General features: G+C 41.3%; 1 protein-coding gene across 1 annotated transcript; it reads left to right on the top strand.

Annotated features, from left to right (window-relative positions):
* The first annotated feature begins 13,569 nt into the window (after positions 1-13,569).
* Positions 13,570-23,172, top strand: LOC127295804 (casein kinase 1-like protein HD16). The gene is made up of 16 exons (XM_051325805.2): positions 13,570-13,910; positions 17,740-17,874; positions 17,964-18,037; positions 18,188-18,257; positions 19,204-19,259; positions 19,346-19,417; positions 19,517-19,611; positions 19,723-19,789; positions 19,888-20,017; positions 20,100-20,318; positions 20,554-20,696; positions 20,772-20,946; positions 21,062-21,152; positions 22,126-22,283; positions 22,454-22,642; positions 22,718-23,172. Exons 1-16 carry the CDS (start codon positions 13,821-13,823, stop codon positions 22,775-22,777), a joined length of 1,824 nt encoding a protein of 607 aa, XP_051181765.1. The 5' UTR covers positions 13,570-13,820; the 3' UTR covers positions 22,778-23,172.
* The last annotated feature ends 2,082 nt before the right edge of the window (positions 23,173-25,254 follow it).

The following is a 25,254-nucleotide window of genomic DNA, read 5'->3' as shown; positions in this document are numbered from 1 at the left end:
GAGCATACTGTCTATTTCCCCAAGAAGATCGATAAAGTATGTGGAGTCAATACTATTTCTAATGTGAGAACTATCAAAGTTGGAACTATTGATTGTCCTATATATGAGCCTAAAGAAGGTTATCAAAATCTTATGATTGGATCCATATCAATACAATTCAAGGTAACATGATTGATTTGAGGTTTATTTCTTCTTATGTTATGTAAAAATTATTCGGTGGCAAGACTTGATCAACCTTGTCAACGAATACCTTTTATATGCATAGAGGAGGTAAACAACATCTCTTTCTCACTCCACTTGTCTTATTTGCTGTAGCACTTTTGTTTTGCAAATTTCCTTAGTTAATTAGAGTTTTCAAAAAATTTCCTGGCCAGTAATAATAAACTAAATACCCAGAAATGTGCATTTTTCAAAGTTTTCAAAAATTCACAAAAATTATACCGTTGGTCCTATTTTTCGAAGAGGCACCTGGGAGCACCAGAGGATGACCTGTGGGGCACCCCAGGGTGCCACACCACAGGCCGGCGCGGCCAAGGAGGGGGGCGCGCCAACCTGTGGTGTGGGCCCCTCCTTGCCCCACTACTTCATCTCTTTCTCCCAGCATCTTCTCTCTCCCGAAAAAACTCGAACCAGCTTTCTCTCACTCGCGTTTTTGCTCAAGAGCTCAGGATTTTTCGATCTCTTTGCTCAGCCCAGATTTCTGTCTGAAATTTGGCACATTTGCTCTCCGGTATGTGACTCCTCCGCCTATCCAAGTAGAATTTTGTTTGGTTGAGTATATCTTGAATATTTTGCTGCTGTAGGTAACATGTTTAGTGAGCTTGCATGCTTGTTCTAAGTTGTATAAACTAGTTTTGATGCATGATTAGTACTCTAGCAAGTTCCTATAGTAGTTCCCCTTGATTATATGTCACCAAATCAAGTTTTATATCACTTGTTGAAAAATTTCAGAAAAGAAAAATGAAGAAGTTCAACTTTGGAGAATTGTTCAAGAGAGGAACAACCAGCACCGGGAGGCCTTCTAGAGCCGCCACCCGGCTTAGGCGATCGTACAATGAGGATATCATCGCGCCCAGCTTCGCGCCCGAAGAGGACAACGGGGCTCCTAATGCTTCGTCTTTTCCATGCTATGATTTTCTGAGAAATGCAGGGATATTGGAGGATTTCTTCACCCTTGTCAATAGGGCGGGCTTAACCACCTACGTGGGAGACGAAAGAGAGCAATACTACATGCTCACCAAAATTTTCGTCGAGAGCTTCAAGTTCAACAACACGCAATACGAGCCGACAGTTGCATTCAAGATCTATGGTAATCCTGTTACTATGGAATTGGAAGATTTTTGTCGTGCATTGGATATTGCCCCTGTAGGTACAGCAAGGAGGATTGATGACAACCCCCGGGACTTGTTGGAGCTCTATCGAGGGATCACCGATGATGATTGTCGCACCATTCAGCGTGGCAAGATAAGGAACATTCAACTCCCCGCCATTAAGTATTTTGCATACTACATTGCCACTAGCATTCTTGGTAGGGAGAACACTAGCAATATTTCTAGTTACCATCTTGCTTTCTTAAATATTGCACTTACTGGTCGGACATCTTATCACCTTGGTTCTCTTATTGCTCGCCGCCTGTCTAATAGGGGGCCTATTTTTGGAGGAACTATTGCACTGCGTGTTTTAACATATTTAAGACTTCCTCTTGATCCTAATGATGTGCCATTGACCCCTAGGAGACTCGATATTGCTGCTATGAAGAGTCATCATTTTGTTACCGCTGATTCTACTTTAGATAATATGGTCTATAGAATGTTGTTTGCTGACGGGGATGAGAAGGAAATCCCTCTTCCCCAACCAGGTTTGTTCAGTATTGACAGGCAATCATGGTCGTGCACTAAGGAGGAGGTGGATGAACATATGAAGATACAAGACTTCCACCAGCAGCATGACTCCAAGGACGCCGAGCCCTCCTACGACTACACCGTCACGTACCCGGGTGCTTCTTCTAGCACATGCCCGGAATATGATCCATCTTCGTCGTACTACGGAGATACTACCTCATGGTCTCGATGGGATTGAACTCCACTTAGGCCAAAAGCCTAAACTTGGGGGGAGGTATACCGGCATCACTCATTATTTGCATATTATGATTGCTGGATACTTTTATATACTTGTTTTGTTTGTTTGAGTGGTTTTCTAATGAGAGGGAGATGATATTTGGGGAAGTGCTGCCTGAAAACAGATTCTGGACTGTTACCGTAAAAATTCTCAAAAATAGCCAGAACAGTATTTTGCGAAGCCAATTTTTGTGCATGTTCCCCAGGTTGTTATCTAACTTTCATTAGTTGAACACTTTTTGATTTGAGCAGTGGAAGAATTTATTAAAAATCGAGTACTGTACTGCTGTTAAGTTTGACGAATTTCTGCTGCTTTGTGTTTATGTGAGTTTTCTAGCTTGCTATTTCTTGTTTTTGCTTTGTTTCCTTCCCAAAACACAAAAAGACCAAAAATATTTCTGTTGTTTCTCTTCATCATTTGTTTGCTTTGGTTGCTTGCATTTGTTTCACTTTATTTGCTATTGCTAGTTTGCTATAAGAAAACCCAAAAAGATTTTGCTTTGTTTGCTTGTTTCCTTTTGTTCTTGTTTACAATTCGAAAACATCAAAAATATTTGCTGTTCTTCTTTGGTTTGTAAAGTTCATCATGAGTTCAATGGTCTTCGGTGGCTGGAGCGTGGTTTTCATTTTATATTATCCAAGCTACATAAGTGAAAGGCAATAATGACGATCTACGACAATTGGATTGTGGTGAGAGGCTGGTATGAACTCTATTTGTTTTCATTTTTGTACATATACTCATCCATGTGAGCATGCTTAGTTGGTTCATGTGAGGTATATGCTATTTGAGAAAGTCTAGTAGTTCATGATCTCTCAGGTTTAGCCCCAATTTATTAATATGAGTAGCATGTCATGGATGTTTGCTTGCATTGTTTTATTCATAAGTAAGTATGGCATTGTGGTATCCTCCTCTGAATAATTCATTTATATCGACTTGGCACATGCTCACGCATGCATATGACTGAACCAAAGTCAATTAAGCCTCGATGATTTATATTGCTTCAGAGTTCTTGTATCACTTTTATGCCTCCGTTAATTTATTTTGCCGCAAGCATGATTATGACAGTTACTGCTCTCTTGATTTGTCGCTTCCTAGTCTATTGCTAGCCTTCACTTGTACTGAGCGGGAACGCTGCTCGTGCTTCCAAACACCTGAAAACCAAGTTGTTCCAAAGTGTCCACCATAAATACCTATGCATGGCATTTGAAACCATTCCAAGTAAATTCTCATGCGCTACCTTTAAAGCCTTCAAAATGCTTCTCAATTTGTGTTTATGTTTCATAGCTCATGAGGAAGTATGTGGTGTTTAGCTTTCAACCTTGTCATTTACTTTCGACGGACTCTCATATGGACTAGTGGCACATCCGCTTATCCAATAATTTTGCAAGAAGAGCTGGCAATGGGATTCCCAGTCCCAAATTAATTAACTTAAATAGACACTCCTCCATGGTTTGTGATTGTTGGACGGCACCCGAAGGATTCGGTTAGCCATGGCTTGTGTAAGCAAAGGTTGGGGGGAGTGTCATCATCATAATAAAACTAAAATAAAAAGGCACTCCTTCATGGTATGTGATTGTTGGCAGGCACCCGAGGATTCGGTTAGCCATGGTTTGTGTAAGAAAGGTTGGAAGGAGTGCCGCATAAATATGCAAATAATTCATGGGAGCCGCTCTTGGGAGTCCGGTTGGCGAGGTAGTTGGTGTACCCATTACCATTCGTTGACAACGACAAACACCTCTCAAAATAATTTTACTCCTGATTTAAAAAATGAAAAGCTCTAGCGCATGTTAATCCCTGCTTCCCTTTGCGAAGGGTCAATCTTTTACTTTTATGTTGTGTCTCCATTATTTCTTTGAGCACTATCTTGAGAGCACAACTGTCATTCTTAGTATAATATGCTTGTCTCAAAATATGATTGATTGTGGTATAACTTTGATGCTTTTATCTTTGACAATCACTACTTCTAGTCTTTCTATGAACTCCAGAGGTGCCTGGGCATTTATGTTTTGCCAATCAAATACAGGCAAGCGAGATACCACTTTATCATACTCTCTTATGAACATTGCAATCCTGCTTACATACATGATTCATGATGCTTATTATTAATTGTTGGTACCTCTTCATGATTGACATAGCTGTTAGATGATCTTATTTGCATGTATCTTATTATGAACTACTTAAGTATTAGCCATATCATGAGAATATATACATCATATGAGCAAATGTGTTCGTGAAAGTTCTTTTATCGCTCAGTTGTTAACTGAATTGCTTGAGGACAAGCAATAAGCTAAGCTTGGGGGAGTTGATACGTCCAAAACATATCTACTTTCCCGAACACTTTTGCTATTGTTTTGCCTCTAATTTGTGTATTTTGGATACAACTAACACGGACTAACGCTGTTTTCAGCAGAACTGATACAGTGTCTCGTTTTGTGCAGAAATCCAACTTTCGGAAAATCCTCGGAATTTATGCGAAGGCCCTATTTTCCCAGAATACTGACGGAGCCAGAAGGACAAGTAAGGTGGAGGCCCGAGGGCCCCACACCATAAGGCGGCGCGGCCTAGGGGGGGCCCGCGCGGCCCTATGGTGTGGCCCCCTCGGCCGGCCTCCGACGCCCTCCTTCGGACTATATAATGCCTTCGACCTAAAAACGCACGGGAGGAAGTCGAAATCGCCAGAAAGCCTCCAGAACGCCGCCACATCGCGAAACTCCGTCGCGGGAGCCAGAAGTCTCCGTTCTGGCACTCCGCCAGGACGGGGAATTGGAGGAGATCATCGCCATCATCACCGCCAACGCCTCTCCATCAACCAGCCATGTTTCCCCCATCCATGTGTGAGTAATTCCCCCGCTGTAGGCCGAAGGGGATGGTAGGGATTGGATGAGATTGGTCATGTAATAGCATAAGATTGTTAGGGCATAGTGCCTAGTGTCCGTAATTGGTACTTTGATGATATTGTTGCAACTTGTTATGCTTAATGCTTGTCACTAGGGCCCGAGTGCCATGATCTCAGATCTGAACATGTTATTGTTTCATCATGATATTCATTGTTTATTGATCTTACCTGCAAGTTGTATACACATGTCGCTGTCCGGAACCGATGGCCCCGAAGTGACAGAAATCGGGACAACCGGAGGGAATGGTAGCGATGTGAGGATCACATGTGTTCACGGAGTGTTAATTCTTTGCTCCGGTACTCTATTAAAAGGAGTACCTTAATATCCAGTAGTTTCCCTTGAGGCCCGGCTGCCACCGGCTGGTAGGACAAAAGATGTCGTGCAAGTTTCTCATTGCGAGCACGTACGACTATAATTGGAACACATGCCTATTGATTGCTTTGTACTTGGACACCGTTTTATTATTATCTGCAAATGCCCTGCTATGATTGTTACATGAGTTTCTCTCATCCATGCAACGCCCGTCATCCGTCCCCGTGCCTACAATATTTTAATCCTGCTGTTTACTAAAATCACTACTGCTGTCTCTGTTACTCTGCTGCTGTTATTTCACTACTGCTAGTGCTATAAAGCATTACTGCGATAAACTCTTGCGAGCAAGTCTGTTTCCAGGTGCAGCTGAATTGACAACTCCGCTGTTAAGGCTTCCAAGTGTTCTTTGTCTCCCCTTGTGTCGAATCAATAAATTGGGTTATACTACCCTCGAAGACTGCTGCGATCCCCTATACTTGTGGGTTATCATGGGTCATCCCAAAAATAATGCCTCAAGTCATAAAAGAATTTCCTTCTTTGCTGAGCTGAAAAGGTTGGAGGCAAGTACTTGGAAACAATAAAGTTAGCATAATCAGCATACCAAGGACTATCTCGCGAGCTCACCTTTATTACAGCCAATTGTTCATCTGGAAAACTATCATTAACAGGAACAGGATCATAAGCAATATTTTCCAATCTAGATAAATTATCAGCAACAGGATTATCAGCACCTTTCCTATCTATAATATGTAAATCAAATTCTTGCAAAAGAAGCACCCATCTAATAAGCCTTGGCTTAGCATCTTTCTTTTTTTCCATAAGGTACCTAATTGCAGCATGATCAGTATGAATTGTGACTTTTGAATCAACAATATAAGGTCTAAACTTGTCGCAAGCAAAAACTATAGCTAATAATTCTTTTTCAGTTGTAGCATAATTTATTTGAGCAGCATCAAGAGTTTTGCTAGCATAATGAATAACATTCAATTTTTTATCTACTCGCTGTCCAAAAACAGCACCTAAAGCAAAATCACTAGCATCACACATAATTTCAAAAGGTAAATTCCAATCAGGAGGTTCAACTACAGGAGCAGTTGTCAAGGCTTTCTTTAGAGTTTCAAAAGCTTCCTTACAATCATCATCAAAAACAAAAGGTACATCTTTTTGAAGAAGATTAGTAAGAGGCTTTGAAATCTTAGAGAAATATTTAATAAATCTCCTACAACACCCAGCATGACCAAGAACACTACGAATACCTTTAACATCCCTAGGATAGGGCATCTTCTCAATTGCTTCAACTTTAGCTCTATCAACTTCAATACCTCTCTCAGAAATTTTATGTCCCAATACAATTCCTTCATTAACCATAAAGTGGCATTTCTCCCAATTAAGAACAAGGTTAGTTTCTTCACATCTCTGCAAAACTTTATCAAGGTTTCGCAAGCAATTATCAAAAGAATTCCCATAGACAAAAAAATCATCCATGAATACCTCTACAATCTTTTCACAAAAGCCATGAAAAATAGCAGACATGCATCTTTGAAAAGTAGCAGGAGCATTACATAAACCAAAAGGCATACGCCTGTAAGCATAAGTTCCATAGGGACAAGTGAAGGTGGTTTTCTCTTGATCTTTAGTTTTAACAACAATTTGTGAAAACCCAGAATAACCATCAAGAAAGCAAAAATGAGTATTTTTAGATAACCTTTCTAGTATTTGATCAATAAAAGGTAAAGGGTAATGATCTTTCTTAGTAACTTTACTAACTTTTCGATAATAAATGCACATTCTATACCCTACAACTACTCTTTGAGGGATGAGCTCATCATTATCATTAGGTACAACAGTTATTCCTCCTTTCTTAGGAACACAATGCACAAGACTAACCCATCTACTATCAGCAATAGGATATATAATACCAGCTTCAAGAAGTTTTAATACCTCATTCCTTACCACATCCTTCATTTTAGGAATCAGACGACGCTGATGTTCAACAACAGGCTTTGCATCATCTTCCATGTTAATGGCATGTTGGCAAATAGAGGGAGAAATCCCCTTCAAGTCATCAAGAGTGTAGCCAATAGCTCCTCGGTGTTTCTTCAATATTTCCAATAACCTTTCTTCCTCAAAATCTGAAAGCTTAGAACTAATAATAACATGATATATTTTCTTATCATCAATATGAGCATACTTAAGATTATCAGGCAACGGTTTTAAATCAAAAACAAGATCTTCCTTTGGTGGTGGTGTTGTACCTAGATCTTCCACCGGTAAGTCATGTTTAAGAATAGGTTGACGAAGGAAAATTTCATCAATCTCATTCCTTTCTTCCCTAAAGACTTCACTCTCACTATCCTCCAAATGTAGCTGCAAAGGATCCTTAGGAGCAAGAGCAATAGATGCACACTGTTCAACTCTAAAATCATTATTAGGTAATTCAGCTTTATAAGGAGCTTTAGCAAATTTAGAGAAGTTAAACTCATAAGATTCACCAGCAAATTTAGTTACAATTTTCTCCTTCTTGCAATCTATAACAGCTCCACAAGTATTTAGAAAAGGTCTACCAAAAATGATAGGACAAGACTTACTAGCAGCAGAACCAAGTACCAAAAAGTCAGCAAGATATTTAATATTATCACATAGAATTTTCACATCTCGAACAATACCAATAGGAGAGATAGTTTCTCTATTAGCTAGCCGAATAACCACATCAATATCTTCAAGTTCACAAGAACCAATTTCATGCATGATTTCCGTGTAAAGCTCATAAGGAATGACACTAATACTCGCACCAATGTCGCATAAACCATAATAACAATGATCACCAATTCTAACAGAGAGCATAGGAACACTGGCTTTCCTAGACTTATTAGGATGCGAAACAATATTAGAAGCATCTTCATAGAAAATGATATGACCTTCTTCTACATTTTCAGTCACAAGATCTTTAACTATTGCAATAGCAGGTTCAACCTTTATTTGCTCTTCAGGTTCTATAGGTTTCTTTGCACTTTTATTAACCACACTAGTTATAATAGAATACTCCTTCATTTTCGCAGGAAAAGGAGTTTTTTCAATATAAGCTTCAGGAAGAATATGATCAACAGTTTTAATCTCAACACATTTACCTATAGGTGAATCAGTTTTATCTTTATAAGGTTCATGATACTTATTAAAATTCTTCCTAGGCAATTCAAAATGAGAGGCAAAAGCTTTATAAAATTTTGCAACAACTTGAGAGTCAAGACCATAAGTAGCACTCATATTACGAAATTTATCAGTATCCATAAAAGTTTCAATGCATTCATAATCATAATTTATACCTGACTCTCTATCTTTGTCGTTCTCCCATCCTTCAGTATTCTCCTGAATCCGTTCAAGAAGGTCCCATTTAAACTCTTCTTTGTTGCGTGTAAATGATCCAGAACAGGTAGTATCCAGCAAGGTTTTATCTTGAAAAGAAAGTCTTGCATAGAAATTATCAATAATGATATTACCAGGAAGCTCATGAATGGGGCATTTGAGCATTAAAGACTTCAATCTCCCCCATGCTTGGGCAATACTCTCTCCATCATGAGGCCAGAAATTATATATGCGGTTCCGGTCTTTGTGAATTTCACTTGGAGGATAGAATTTAGAATAAAATAGAGGCACAATATCCTTCCAATCAAGAGAATCCCCATTCTTTAGCAATTTGTACCAATGCACCGCTTTACCAGACATCGATATAGAGAATAGTTTCTTCCTAACTTCATCTATAGCAATACCTGCACACTTGAATAACCCGCATAATTCATGTAAAAACAGTAAATGATCTCCAGGATGGACAGTTCCATCCCCTTCATAGCGGTTATCCACAACACGTTCAAAAATTTTCATAGGTATTTTGTATGGAACCTCTTTATCACCTGGCGCCTCATCCACTACCTTTGCAGTAGTAGCAGATTTTCCAAATAGAAATTCAAGACAAGATCTCTCCATAATAAATTATAGCAGCAGGCAGAAATAAAATCAGCACGTACAGTAAAAGTTTCCCTTACCAATTCCACTTACCAATAGCGCTTCACTCCCCGGCAACGGCGCCAGAAAATAGTCTTGATGACCCACAAGTATAGGGGGTGTATCGTAGTACTTTCGATAAATAAGAGTGTCGAACCCAACGAGGAGCAGAAGGTGTTGACAAGCAGTTTCGATGAAGGATTCACTGTAAATGCTCACAGACAAGTATTCAGGGGGTTTTGATATAGCAGATAAATAAAGTACAAGTAAGTAAAATACGAGAGTAATAATTGCAGCGAGTGGCCCAATCCTTTTTAGCACAAAGGACAAGCCGGTTTGTTTACTTATGATGACCAAACGTTCTTGAGGACACACAGGAATTTAGTCTAGTGCTTTCGCTTCATATAGTTGATCAATCTTCATTGTTTTGATAAGTGTTGTGTGGGTGAACCTATGCTAATGCATTGCCCTTCCTAGGACTAATACATACTTGTGATTAAACCCCTTGCAAGCATCCACAAATACAAGAAAGTAATTAAGATAAATCTAACCACAATCTTAAACTCTGAGATCATGCTATCCCTCCTGCATCGATATACCAACGGGGGTTCAGGTTGCTGTCACTCCGACAACCCCACAATTAGCAAACGAATACAAGATGCATTCCCCTAGGCCCATAAAGGTGAAGTATCATGTAGTCGACGTTCACATGACACCACTAGAAGAATAACACCACAACTTAAATATCAAACCATTAAATATTACTCAACATAATTCACTACTAACATTTAGACTTCACCCATGTCCTCAAGAACTAAACGAACTACTCACGAGACATCATATGGAACATGATCAGAAGTGATATGATGATGAATAACAATCTGAACATAAACCTTGGTTCAATGGTTTCACTCAATAACATCAATAACAAGGAGTAATCAACACCGGGAGAGTTTCCCCTATGAAATAATCAAGATTCAACCCTAGATGTTACAGCGGTGACGAGGTGCAGCGGTGGAGATGACGGTGACGGTGGTGGAGATGATGATGATGATGATCCCAATGAAGTCCAGCTCGATGACGGTGACGATGGCGACGATTTCCCCCTCCGGGAGGGAATTTCCCCGGTGGATTTCAGCCTGCCGGAGAGCTCTTTTCTCTCTGGTGTTTTCCGCCCCGCAGAGGCGGCTGTGTCTATTCGCGATTATCCCCAGTACCTTAGGTTTTCGGGTAGATGAAGTACGCGAAAGAGAGACGGCCAAGGGGGGCTGTGGGCCCCTCCCCACAAGGCGGCGCGGCCAGGGTGGAGCCCGCGCCGGCCTATGGGGGGGCCATGGCGGCCCTCCTCGGCCCCTCCTTTTGGCTGGCTCCTTCTTCTGGAGAAATAAGACTTTCGGTGTATTTCCCAGTCAATTGTTGATCTTCAGAAATATTGCATTGTGACGGTGCTTTTTCCAGCAGAATCCTGACTCCGGTGAGTGATTCTCCAATAATCATGAAACATGCAAAATAGGTGAAATAACATAAGTATCATCTCTAAATATGAAATATATCAATGAATAACAGTAAATTATGATATAAAATAGTGATGCAAAATGGACGTATCAAGAATCGAAGGAGAAGACCCCGATCTACATCTTCACCGAAGCGATTTGCATTTCCCCCTCATATGATTGAGGGCCCCTTAGCTAGTGTTCCTCTTTGGAAACCCTAGTTGTTTGTGGTTGATTTGTTCTTGTTGTTGTTGTGTTGTTACAGATATTGGGAGCCTCCAATTCAGTTGTAGATGTGTGCCTCAAGAACCTTGTAAAGGCCCATTTCCGTCTTGAGGAATTCCCTTAGTGAAAGTGGGCTAGGCCTTTGTGGCGTTGCTCACAGGAGACCCAAGTTAGGCCTTTGTGGCGCTGGTCTGGCCTTCGTGGCGACCACACTCCTCCAAACGTAGACGTACTTCCCATCAAAAGGAAGGAACTACGGGAATCATCTCCGTGTCTCCGCGTGCTCCACTCTCGGTTACCACTATCCTTATTATCTCTACTATATCTTGTCTAGCTATATCTTGTTTAGTTGTAGATCTTATCATATAGATAAATTCACATAGTTGCATATCTAGAGAATTTACCTTTGTGTCAAGCCTAAATTGAAAAAGAACTAAAAATTGGTTAGCACCTAATCACTCCCCCTCTAGGTGCGGCATACGATCCTTACACTAGCCCAATAAAGTAATGCCCATTTATCTAGAGTGTCTAGTAAAACAAGCACCCACATACTTGACAAAAATTCTAGGGTTCCTTCCTCACCCCATCTCTCTCCCTTGTTGCAATGATCATGACCAACCAACAAAGTTTGATTTATCGTCAGAGAAGCTTGACCCTTCACCAATATTGGTTAAAATTTCTCCCCCAACTGCCATATCTCCTTTTCCATCACCTCCACCTTTCTTCCTTGCAGCGCCCACCACTTTTCCATCGCATGGGCGACGGATTCCTTGTCGGGACCTCCTCGTCGATCTTTTCTACTAGCTAAGGCCAAGAAATGGCGATCGGGCAATGCCTCACGCTCATGCCCTTTTGAACCTTGCATAAACATACTCATGCCGTACCCACAACTAGTCAACTAGAGTTGGGTAGTACCCATGTTATAAAACATACCCAAACCTTTCCCATTCAGGTTGGGTACCCATAAATAAAATTGCCATCATTAATCCTCGAAAAGGAGAAGAGAAAAGGGAAAGCCCTCCAAAAGGCTATATGTAATTACAAACAAGGCGTTGTGTTGCTACCTACTTTAGCAATGAGGATGAGCTGAACGGTTATTCCATATGATTTGTCAAGAGACATTTCATCATTAGATTACATTGGTATGATTGAAGTTTGTGCATGAGGTAAGGGCCATGGGGTAATATGCCCAATTGCATGTCTTATAACACCTTACATATTTTTCTGATATAAGCGGAGTTTCGTTCCTCATAAAAAAGGAAGAACATTAAATATTCCACCTTTGGAAAATGCATATACCTAATAGCGTAAGCCACACGAAAGGTATGTTGTTAGAGCAAGTGTTTTAGTACTTCGCTCCTTCGACTGATTGTTTCCATCGGATCTCAAGCTCTCTATCAGCTACATTTGTAATACTCATATTCCACTTTGCTCTAATAAACGAAGATAATATGAGGAGGGGAAGGTAGAGGTGAACAAACAGTCGAGAGAGATCGCACGGGATACTAATTTAGAACGAACGGACTTCCAAAAGATCTTATATCTGAGGCTCTGGTTGTTTGGTCTCCTCTACTTTCTCATCCTCATATTCTCTTCCTTCCTTAGAGCAAAGTGGAATGGTTGTGTTACAAATGTAGGTGCTAGAGAACTTGAGCTCCAATGAGAATAATGAGTTGAAACAACGAAGTGCTGACACACTTACTCTAACCGCATATCTTTCGCATGATGGATCGGCGAGGAAATGAGAACAACAACTTAAGATATTAGGTATAGAAACTTTTCAAAGGTGGAATATTTACGTTCTTCCCTTTTCTTATGAGGGATGATGCTCCGCTTATATCGGAAAAATATGTAAAGAATTATGAGACATGATGTTGAGTATATATGGCATGTGTATTATTCCTTGTATAACTATGCCTCCTCCTTTCTTGTATAGTTGATGACCTGCCTATCCCTGTACCTATATATGCACGTGCATATGCACCCGATCAATTCATCGTGCGTTGCATCCTATTCTACATGGTATCAACATTACTTCATTCCTAAACCTAACCCTAGCCGGCCGCGCCTCTTCTCCCCCTAGCCGCCGCCGCTCCTTCTTCCTCCTAGCCGCGCCACCATGTCCTCCATCTCCAACTCCCGCAAGCCCTTCGCCTCCTCTGATTCTGATTCCTCCACCCCTAACCCAGCCGACCTCCGCGATGTCCCCATCTCCGACCACATTCCCATCAAGCTCTCCCGCAGCTAGGCCAACCATCACGCCTGAAAGACGTACTTCTCCCTCCTCTTCTGCGAGTATCATCTCCGAGTATCCCTCCTTTTCCGTTTCAGTTAATCCGTAGTGATGTCTGGACCTCTCCTATATCTAGTAATTCCACACAAAGCCGTGACAAGTAATTTGGATAGGAAGAAGTGAAGATGATAAACGGAAACCACAGAATGTGTATTCCACACAAGGAGGTTGCAGTCCAACTCTCCGTTTGCAGCACACGAGATACAGTACAAAGGGGAGTCGAGAGAGATCGCACGAGATACCACCAGTCCAGAAGTTTCCATCCCCTCTCTCCTCTCGCTTTCCAGTTTGTTCTCTTCTCTCCCATTCCTCCCGTCGCCGACCAGACCGCCTCCACCGCCACCGCCACCGCCACCTCCTCACGAGGACAACCCCCAGCCAGACCCCCGTCCGCGCCGAGGCGCGAGGAGGACACCCGCCGCTGCCACCACTGTACCAGCAGCAGCGGGCGCCGGAGATTCAGAGCTGCGCGTGGGGGCAGGGATGGACGACGGCGAAAGCGTCGGCCGGAGCGAGGACAAGGCCGACGCTCCCCCGGGCGACGACGGGACCTCCGCGCCGCTCCCCGAGACGGTGAGGATCTCCTCGATTACGCAAGCACCTCTCGCTCGTTTCGAAATTCCGCGCTGTCTAGGCTTCTGACGCGTGATTGCGAGCCGCAATCGTGCGGTCCGGTGCGCGATTGAGCGATTCGTGCGTAGGAGTGCAGAAATCTGGCACGGCCGCGGCCCGCGGGGTATCGAGGGGCTGGGGGTGGAGATGTCTGGTATAGCAGTATAGGACTCTAGGCTGCGCGTAGACTTGGATTTGGGTTGTTCTCCAGTCTGGGACGGCATGGGTGATACACTGAAATGTAGGATCTGCCGGTATGAAGATGTGATATGAGCATGCTGTCTGACAAGTTCTGTTGGTGTCATGGACTGGGTGCAGAGTGCATGTGTCTTTATTCCCAACTTATCTTCATGTTTTTGACGGGCACACGAGAAGAAAATTTGCGCTTCTTTAATGTACCAGAAATAGGCACAGGAGTTTGAGTGTTTTACTGTAGCTGTTGTGGAACCATAGTAGCTGATTAATGCAACAGGCAGTGCCTTACAGACATTTGTAAATTTGGAAAGTGAAATGTGGGAATGACGCAGCGTAGGTTGGTCGAAATATGCTTTGTGTATGATCTATACAATGAACTTCCAAAGCACCCCCATGATATTAACTCCCAAATCGCTCCCATGATATGCCGTTGGTCAAAGTATGATGTGCAGGTGTGTACTGTTACTTTTTCCAGAACGTTCTGGGATCCTGAGTTGCAAATTCTGCTTATGACTTGGTAACATGAAACCACCTCCAGTGCTGATTCTGTGTTCACGTTTGAATCTCTGTGTGTGCCATTTGTTGTACATAATGTCATATTTTTTTTGAAACGAAAAAAATGATGGCCGATGGGAAGGGCCCATGGCGCTTAATTAAGAAGAATGGTGCAACATTGCCGGAATTACGAGTAAGAGAACTCGGGTGGGTGGGAAGGCATCAGCCTCTCCCTGCCACTAGGCTACGCCTTAGTCTGCTAAAAATGATAGCCGATGGGGAGGACCCCATGGCGTTTAATTAAGAAGAATGGTGGAACATCACCGAAATTGCGCACAAAATGTCAAATAACCTTTACTTTTCCTATGAGTATTAGCTGTTTGATAATCTTTCCAAATCAGTGTCTAGTATGAGCAGGTTAGTTAGGTATGTTTCCTTAGAAGGCAAAACGTGTGTAAGTTTTTAGTACTAGTTCGGGTAGGACTCTTAGCTGTATTGTATAGGGACTTAGTACGTGGAGTCGTTAGTTTGTCTAGGAAGATTTGGCGGGAGTTCCAGTATGAGTAGGATTAGCGTTACTTAGGTCGGTTGCCTTGGACGTGTATATATACACATCAAGGCTGCGTTTTGTAACACAAGATTTGAGGGGAATAAACAGAAAACAGGAGGGCACGATACCTGCCCCTGGCCACGAGTTTTTGCGCGTTCGTGTGTTCGTCTAGTTTCATGTAATTGATCCGTGGGCGAATCCCAACAATTGGTATCAAAGCGAGGTCGAAGATTTGAAGCTACGCTTGCCCCGGGGAGGCGACCCATACTAGCGCCTCGGGGCGGGGAGGAGGACGGTGGGCTGGATGTCGTGGAGAAGGAGGTGGATGATTGTTGACAGGAGAGATGGTGTCGAGGTGCGATACGGGAGTCTCGTCAAGATCGTCGTCCGGGAAGTTAAAAGTCAAGGAGTCATGGTCGTGCAAGTTGGCACGTCGAGTCCGTGAGTCGTCATTGTGTCCAAGTGCTTGTCTATGTGAGGATCCATTGCAGTTGAAGCGTGTGGAGGTTGAGGGACTGTCCACAGGTGAGGTGTATCACTATGGACGGAGACAAAAAAAAACAGGATGGCGGATAGCCGTCAGCGTGCCTCAACCAAGTTGTCTACGTGTCTCGACGAGAGGATCAATGTCAAGTGTGAAGGGGGCGGTAAACCAGTGAAGGGGAGTCTCTTTAATGAGGACCTGTCTCTACATGAGGCTGGAGTGGATGGTGTAGTCCATGAGGTAATCGGCATGTATTGCGCTAGGGTGGATGGTGTGTTCGCGGTTGCTAGCGTGGCTGGGTAGTCCGAATCACGCTTGAGTTGGTCCGTAAATTCGCCAAGTTAAAATTGGGGAGAGCCAATTAAACTTGTCGTGGAGCGAGGCCTAGACAAGATGCATATATGTAAAGGAGTCAAGATCGGAGAAGCACGGAAGACCAAGAGTCAAGATTAGGGAGAGATTGTTGGATCATCTTTCCAAATCAGTGTCTAGTATGAGCAGGTTAGTTAGGTATGTTTCCTTAGAAGGCAAGACGTGTGTAAGTTTCGTCTTATACTAGTTCGGGTAGGACTCTTAGCTGTATTGTACTCCCTCCGGTCCTATTTAATTGACTCAGATTTAGTACACAGTTGTACTAAATCCGAGTCAATTAAATAAGTCCGGAGGGAGTATTAGGGACTTAGTACGTGGAGTCGTTCGGTTGTCTAGGAAGATTTGGCGTGAGTTCCAGTACGAGTAGGATTAGCACTACTTAGGTCGGTTGCCTTGGAGGTGTATATATACACATCAAGGCTGCGTTTCGTAACACAAGATTTGAGGGGAACAGACAGAAAACAGGAGGGCACGATACGTGCCCCTGGCCACGAGTTTTTGCGCGTTCATGTGTTCGTCTAGTTTCATGTAATCGATCCGTGGGCGAATCCCAACATTAGCAACTCCAGTAGACTAGTGGTATTGACGATATATGTTTTCAGACCATCCATTTGTGACATTTGCAGGATAAACATTCAAATGCCTGCATGCTACGAAGTTTAATATGTTGTTTTTTCATGTTTTATCTGTAGTATTGGTACCCATTTTGGTTAAATTACATGCGATGAAAGGGGTTAAGGATTTTCCATGGTATTATATAATGAAATTTAGAAAATCACATGCAGATTACCCTAGAACTTTTTAGCCGTCAATGCTACTTATAAAATGATGATTGATGTATTTACAATGACGCTGCAAACATATGCCCCTATTATAACCTTTCGAATTTGTGACCTTATGAAAAAATTATAGTAGGTAACCGCCCCAGTCAACAGTTTGTGCAGATAAAAGTTATTGGTGCTTTTTTTCTCGTGGCGTGGGATAAGCCTTTGTTCATCCCGCTGTGGAAGAGTACTGAATTATTTGAATCTTGAACCTGACTCCTTTTAGACTTGGATGTTAGATCTTTTTGCATGTACATGTTTATGAAGGCCTACAGTCTCTTTGACATTGTGAGGGGCATGTAGGTTGCACTAAGAACATAAGGTTACTAATGTACTGGATGATTGATTAGCATATTTAACAATGATGAAATGATCCGAGTTTCTTGTACAACGTTGACACAACATACGCCTACCAGGTCTTAAAATTTCACATCCAAATCTGAATCACAGCTCAAGAAAGGAAAATCACAAAGACCGACTATGAATAGCACCGGTGTGATGCTATTCACTAAGCATTTGCATCTGGTACAGTTCATAGTATGATTTGCATATTTTTGTTTCTTAAGTCGTGAAAAGCATTTAATTGTAAAATTTTAGGAAATGGTAGATGTGCATATTGTCTGTCCTGTTTTTTTAATAAAAAAAAATCACGACCTTAAGATGTATTTTTCAGCGACCTGGTGCACTACTACACCTTAAGGTGCTCGTGCACCCTATATGTTCCTGACGTTGTGTTGTATGCAGTCCTAGCAGTAGTGGTAGTAGGAATATCTAGGTTTCAAGATGGTGTGTTGCCCCTGGCTGCATGCGAGCCATATATGCTGTTTTATTGACCGCGTGACTCATATGATTTTTCATTGAGTTGAACAGATCCAGATTGGCAATTCACCTACCTACAAACTCGACAGAAAGCTTGGAAAAGGAGGATTTGGGCAAGTATATGTTGGTCGCCGTATTTCCACTCCTAGTCTTAGTGAGAGGACACCTGGTGCAAATGCTTTGGAGGTCAATTTGTTTTCTCTGGATGACTTTTTTGTATTTTATTAATTGAGGCTATTATAGTTTGCTTTATATTCTTGTTTTCTTTCTATCAGGTTGCAATAAAATTTGAACACCGAACAAGCAAAGGCTGCAATTATGGAGCTCCTTATGAGTGGCAAGTTTACAAGTAAGCGTTCAAAATTTTCTTGCTTCTGCAACTTGTTTTACATTTGTACAATTAATATTCTCGCCTTGTTTTTCTGTACACATTGTCATTGCAACTGGCATTTGTAGAATGCTTGTTAAACTTTGTTTCTGTAAAACATCCACCTGGCAGCACTCTTAGCGGGATTCATGGTGTGCCAAGAGTACACTACAAAGGGAAGCAAGCAGAGTATTATATCATGGTAATGGAGCATGTCTCTTTGCCCCCCTTTTGTAAGTGCATATACAGTTTGTAGAATGTTTCTGGTTTTAGCATAGTGCTCTCCCTCTGTCCCTCTGTTGCTCGTGCAGCGCTTGCTAGGTCACTTAATTTTCAGTTCTAGGTTCTGCCTCTAAGTAACTGGTACTTACAGTAATGACATTAGCAGGTACTCCGTAAAAGATTACCAGTACAGCGAACTTTTTGTATTCGTCAGTAAAACACATAGATTATCCTTGGTTGTCTCTCATGGGCGATCTGCCCTGTGATTCTTCCCCTGGAGCATACTCTGTACTGTAGACGTACAAAGTGTGAAAGTTGCTGTCCTCCTTTTGGTATGCTGGTGGGTCTATGTAATAAAGTTCTTTAAATGACTCAGAAGATTAAACACAGGGAATTTTAGTAATTTTTGCGAGAAGTATTTAATGTGTGTGTTTAATTACTTACAAAGTTCATAAAAAAATCAAATTCTATCGACAGTCTGGTTGCAGACGACCACACTTGCTTAACAGCACTTGAGCCTTCTATCTGCTGGCAGGCCCAGCCCCCAGGCCGATGGGAAAAAGTAACATATAATATAATATTTTATTCAGAAATGGTCAAAACCATATTTGATTTGAATTATTATGAATCATACAAATAGGATTTTTGGATTCTCAGCCTATCTTTTCAGCCCAGCCATGTGTTTGAAACATTATTACTGTTTAGTGCAACCACTACTATTTTTTCAGGTAAGCGTGGAAATTTGGTTCTTTTCTTTATAACCAACTTTTAGTCTATTTTAGAGCCAAGATGTTCCAAAAAAAATCGATTTTATTAGAGCCAAGATGTTTCCAACATCTTTTAACCTTTTACTATTGCAAACTTGATGGTATCCATGACCTAAAAAACAGGATGCTAGTTTCTAATGCAACCTAATATAAATGCAGATTATGGACATGTTGGGACCAAGTCTGTGGGATGTATGGAATAATAATTCCCACTCGTAAGTATCTATTTGTTATTCTATCTATGTATTCTTAATGTACATCTCTGGCTTGCCCAGTTTTGAGTTTTGTCTTTGTGCTACAGAATGTCTGTTGAAATGGTTGCTTGTATTGCCATAGAAGCCATTTCCATACTGGAGAAGATGCACTCAAAAGGGTATTTTACATAATTACATTACTATCTTGGCAATGGATCTTAGTTTTCTTATTTTCATTTTCATATGAAAACATAGGGTAACAACTCTTGTTTATGTAGGTATGTCCATGGTGATGTAAAACCTGAGAACTTTCTGCTTGGACCCCCAGGCACACGGCAAGAGAAGAAGCTTTTTCTTGTTGACCTTGGGTTAGGTAATTTCATTCCACTATCTTTTGATAAGGACATCTCAGTCCCTACTGGTCCCAGTGGGGTGTTAACTTTATATGTTGTCTCTCTTGGCTTGACATTACTTTCTCCCGCAGCCACTAAATGGAAAGATACTGGTACAGGAGAGCTAGTTGAGTATGATCAGCGGCCTGATATCTTCAGGTTTGCAAGAGAGATACTAAGCCCTAAAGCACTTAGTTTTCTTATTAGTCAGTACACTGACATTCTCTTGTCATACTTTGACTTGTTCTTCCTAATAGAGGAACCGTCCGGTATGCTAGTGTGCATGCTCACTTGGGAAGAACTGGAAGCAGGAGAGATGACCTTGAGTCCCTTGCCTACACACTTGTTTTTCTTCTGCGTGGCCGTCTTCCTTGGCAAGGATACCAGGTGAAGTTTTGTTGGAGTGGGAAATTGTCATTTTGCATTTCAGTTCGTTTCCTTAATTGAGACTTTTGTGTAATAATTCTAGGGAGAAAATAAAGGTTTCCTTGTCTGCAAGAAAAAGATGGCTACCTCTCCAGAATCTTTGTGTGGCTTTTGCCCGCAACCTTTCCGACAGTTTCTTGAGTATGTTGTGAACTTAAAGTTTGATGAAGAACCAAATTATGCAAAGTGCATCTCTCTTTTTGATGGCATTGTTGGCCCAAATCCAGACATCAGACCAATCAACACTGATGGTGCTCAGAAGGTACTGTATTTCTTTGCCATTGTTGCTTCTCATTAACTCACAAGGTGTTGTGACTTATGTTCATGCCCAAATGCTGAAACCATGTAGCATTAGATTGTTCCTAGCCAATGTTTTTGCCGGAACTGCTTGGAAGGCATAGCTTAGTGCTCAACTGCTCATTGGGGGAATGGGACTCTGTATTACTCAGCCGTGTAACATAACCTAGCAGATTAATAGTTTGTTGAATTTCTACCAGCTTATACATCAAGTTGGTCAGAAAAGAGGTCGTCTCATGATGGAGGAAGATGACGATGACCAACCCAAGAAGAAGATCAGGATGGGAATGCCTGCAACACAATGGGTTAGTGTATATAATGCAAGGCGGCCTATGAAGCAGAGGTATGAATCCTATAAAGGCAATCAAGGTTTAGTTGGGAACAAATATTTTTATTATAACCACATTTCCTTGTACAGGTACCACTATAATGTTGCAGATGGTAGGTTAGCACAACACATTTCGAAAGGAAATGAAGATGGCTTGTTTATAAGCTCAGTTGCCTCATGTTCAAATCTGTGGGCTCTAATAATGGATGCTGGCACTGGCTTTAATTGCCAAGTATATGAACTTTCTCCATATTTTCTTCACAAGGTAAGTAGTCACGCTAGCCGACTTTTGCATTTTAGATCTTGCATGCTCTTGAGTTTCCACTGTAGCATATCAATGGAGCAATTGATTTCTCTATGTTTGCCTTTGCCGCCCTTAGGAATGGATAATGGAGCAGTGGGAGAAAAACTTCTATATCACTGCGTTAGCAGGTGCAACCAACGGCAGTTCTCTTGTGGTCATGTCTAGAGGTAATAGCATTGTCATGCCTGCTCAAGAACATTACTTCCTTCCATCGTTATTAAAACCAGACTGGAGCGGCAGTTAATCAAATCCAGAGATTACCAGTCTGGTTTCCTTTATGAATGATCCACGCAGTTAGAACGTAAAAAACCGGATGAACCTGGTGTCTTTTTGGTGAAAATCACTGAATAGGGTGGTTTTAGATGAGCTTTGTTTCATGTGGAAAGAAGGGTGTTGTGTTGGGTTTACCTGGTCTAATTGGCCTGCTTTGCCGCGTATGTGTCAACATTCCCTAGGCCCACCTCCCACCCCCCCCCCCCGCCTCATCATTCCCACTATGTTCTTCTTTTCTAGCCCTGTTCCCATCTTGTTCCCCAATACCACTGGCACTGAGCCTTAATCTCTTGCGAAATTGTCATTTTCCATTCCGATACAGGCCCCATGATTGTCATGCCGCCTTCCGTTGGAGCGGTCTTGGTAGGCTAGCAAGCTTGACATCAAATTAGCCTATTCTATGTGACTGCAAGTAGATACTTGCCAGGGATCACTTAATTGTTGGATAAGGTCGGGATTCGGGTGGTGGTTTCATGTCGAGTTGGCGTTTCTTAATGGGGGCTTATCTTGGACTTGCATTGTGTTGTCTTGATTCACTTGTCGGGTTGCCGATTCACTGGTTGGATCACCGGTCCTGCTTTAATAACTATGATTGCACTGGCACTACCAGGACTCTGGTCACGGTGTGCCCTGGTACTATGATTTCTCAGAGATGTTCATCATTACTGTTATTATAAGCATTAACAGGTGTTAGTTACAAAAAATGACTTGCAATGATATTTAATAGACTTCATTAATATTACGTCGAACTTCAATTTTTTTTCTTCTGGAACAGCAAACCACAAGCTTTTAAAGTTGGAGGTTCTCAGTATCTTTGTTGTTGCGCTTGCATATTTTTAAGGATTGCAACTGACTTTGAGCCTCCAGGAACACAATACGCTCAGCAATCCTACAAAGTAAGCGACTCGTTTCCCTTCAAGTGGATAAACAAGAAGTGGAAGGAGGGTTTTTACGTCACAGCTATGGCCACTGCAGGAACCCGATGGGCAGTAGTCATGTCACGGAATGCTGGCTTCATAGATCAGGTATGTATATTCATTCCTTCTACTCCCTCCAATACATAATAAGTGTGGGATTTTAGGGAATATTTAGTTCCATTGCTTAATTTCAACAAAATCGAGTGTGCAATGATGCATATGCTGAGAATTACAAGAACCCAGTTCAGTGCCTGTGTTTTTAACATTTTCTGTTGCAGGTTGTGGAGCTTGACTTCTTGTATCCAAGTGAGGGAGTCCATCGGCGTTGGGATAATGGTTATCGCATCACTGCAACTGCTGCTACATGGGACCAGACAGCGCTTATCTTGAGCATCCCTAGAAAAAAACCTGCTGATGAAACACAGGAAACCCTAAGAACATCCGCTTTCCCCAGCCAGCATGTGAAGGTGATTTATTCTCTCCCCCTTTTCTGACATGTGTGCTACCCGTTCTTGGCTGACTATTGATTAATGTTCTTGCAGGAGAAATGGGCAAAAAATCTCTACTTAGCCTCCATTTGCTATGGAAGAACAGTATCATAAGGTTTATGTGGCTTGTTTGTAGAGTTTATTTATCGACAAGGGCAATGATATTTCCAATCCCTAATTTACTTATAGTTAACAGAGTTCATAGATCATAGATGGCAAAGCCTGCTGTTTTTTTATAGGTTAAGAGCGTATGTTGTGGTTCTATGTTGTTGTATTCCTGTTCTCTTTGTCCATAGAATGCCAAGTCGCCAGCATTGGTGTGCTCTAAGTTGTAACATCGCTTACCAATCATGCATATAGTTTAGATTAGATATTTAACCCTTGGGGTAGGCTGCAAAATTGTACAAACTTCCAGTTGTGCCTGCGTGTTGCTCTGGCCTTTTTGGTGCCTGAGCACTACCGCATCGCACTACTGCGTAACAGTTTCTGTAATCCCATGTTATGTCTTAGGCCTTAGGGTGTGCTCTTTTTTTTTTTTTTTTTTTTTTTTGCAGGGGATAGAGATTTTATTTAACGTTGAACAGGTGGAGTGCAATCAGCCTTGATCACCTCGGTGATTTCAGGTGGGAAGTTGTGGGGCCATACGCCGACCCGGACGTTTGGAACATGGGGACGCGCGAGGATGACATCGAGACCAATGATTCACTCTTTGAGATCTGAATTTAATATAGCGTTCACTTAATACGAAAGAGCTACAAATTCTATACGTGCAAAATACAAACGGCAATTAATAGGAGATGTTTAATGCACTGACACCTTTGCATGCGTTGTTGAACAACCTGATTGCTACATTAATTGGGGGCAGTGAGATTACATGTTAATGATGCATTAATTTCTTGTTGCATGCATCCACTTCGCCCGTGCTGCGTTTACATGAATCAGTATAAAACTCAAGGAATTTCAGATTTTTTTCTTCGAGGAATTCTTAAGAAATAATATGCTGATTACTCTGCTGGGAACAAATTCGATTTGTACATTAAATTATACTCATGAGCCATTTTTACACGTTCTTAAAAATTTATTGAGTTAATTTTATAATTAGAAAATGAGCCATTTTTTGGCATCGAACATAGGCGTACATAACTTTTACATGCCTAAACAAAAGTGGTTAGGGAAATTAAAGTGAGTGACTAGTTTAACAAATTATGTAGTAGTACTACTCATTAGAGAGTACTCCCCCTCATCAAATTTAATGGCTGGGCATTAAATGGTGATATTTAGACCGGGTGTGATAGCTAGTACTACTACTCATGACTAGTGGATTCCACCTGACACATCTTTATTGTTTGGAAAAACACTAAACACTTGTTCTAATCAATGTTAATTGAAGCTTGAAAATTGTATTGTTCTAATCATATGGTCTAAAAAAAATCCTTAACAAGAAAATATTCTTACTATTCATGACCATCTTATTGTTTGATAAATTTAAACTAGAAGCATCAATAAGATGAAGCACATGCATGAAAAATGCATTATTATGTTCATACTTAAGAAAAAATATTTGCTTACCAAAAAATAGTCCTTACTGTTCATGACCAAATTATTGTTCGATAAGATATGAATTAGAGGCATCAATTTAATCAAGCATCAACTTTTGCTGGGCAGGTTGTCCTCTAAAGTTAATGGGGTATGTCGGGTGTCAGCTTGTCTGCCAGCATTAATTTCTGAACTTATGAAATACGGCAAATACAAGGTTAGCTAATGTTTGATACTTAATTAAAATACATGTGACGTTAGACACGTGGTGGTCTTTAATTGGATGTGTTTTCATCCTCGGGAGGACCCGGGTTCCGTTTGGTGTTTCCGGGCCATACGCCCGTTTTCTTATGCACTCTACCTAGCACGGCTAGACCATGGCTGGCACCATTGGCCTCGCGACATACTTTTTTAATAGGCGAACGCTACGACGTCGGGCGCGGGCGAAAAATCGGTCGTCCTCCGCGCCGTCCGATGGAGATCCGACGGACATAATCAGTCGCATTAGGAAGTTTACATTATAGCCCCCGATTTCTGGAGAATCAACCCGCAGGACTATATTTCTCAGATTATAGTTTAAATGCAGTTTTACATTTGCAACCCTCTTTTTTCTGGAAACCAACCCGCAGTACCTCCTAATGTGAAGAGTATTACAACAAAAATCATCTCTCTGCGTACAAAAAAAATATACTATTACAACAAAAATTCGTAACGTTTTTTAAAAGTAATGTCACAATAAAGTGGTTAAACCAACAAATTGTTTTGTTGGAGATCAATTTTATACAACAAAAATAGCCATTATTATTAACAAAAACTGGAGACTATTAGAACAAAAATCCATATGTTTGCAAAAATATAGAAAAAAACATTAACTTGTTACATATTGAATTACAACAAAAGTCACCAACTTTTTTTACAAAAAGTCACAAACGATTACAATAAAAAATCAATATGTTTGCAAAATGATGCAAAGTGGTCAAGCGACATTTAATTTGCTACAGATTGAATTACAACAAACAACACCTACTATTTTATCCAAAGTCACAAATGGTTAC

The sequence above is a fragment of the Lolium perenne genome, chromosome 1 (assembly GCF_019359855.2).
Source record: "Lolium perenne isolate Kyuss_39 chromosome 1, Kyuss_2.0, whole genome shotgun sequence".
In the NCBI taxonomy this organism is placed as follows: domain Eukaryota; kingdom Viridiplantae; phylum Streptophyta; class Magnoliopsida; order Poales; family Poaceae; genus Lolium; species Lolium perenne.
This window is presented reverse-complemented; position numbering and strand designations above follow the sequence as displayed.

Bases quoted from the DNA above. Each gene is read 5' to 3' on its own strand.
- LOC127295804 (XM_051325805.2), top strand. From the start codon at position 13,821: ATGGACGACGGCGAAAGCGTCGGCCGGAGCGAGGACAAGGCCGACGCT. The intron at 20,018-20,099 runs GTGAAGTTTTGT...TAATAATTCTAG, and splicing joins TTCCTTGGCAAGGATACCAG to GGAGAAAATAAAGGTTTCCT. The intron at 22,284-22,453 runs GTATGTATATTC...TTTCTGTTGCAG, and splicing joins ATGCTGGCTTCATAGATCAG to GTTGTGGAGCTTGACTTCTT.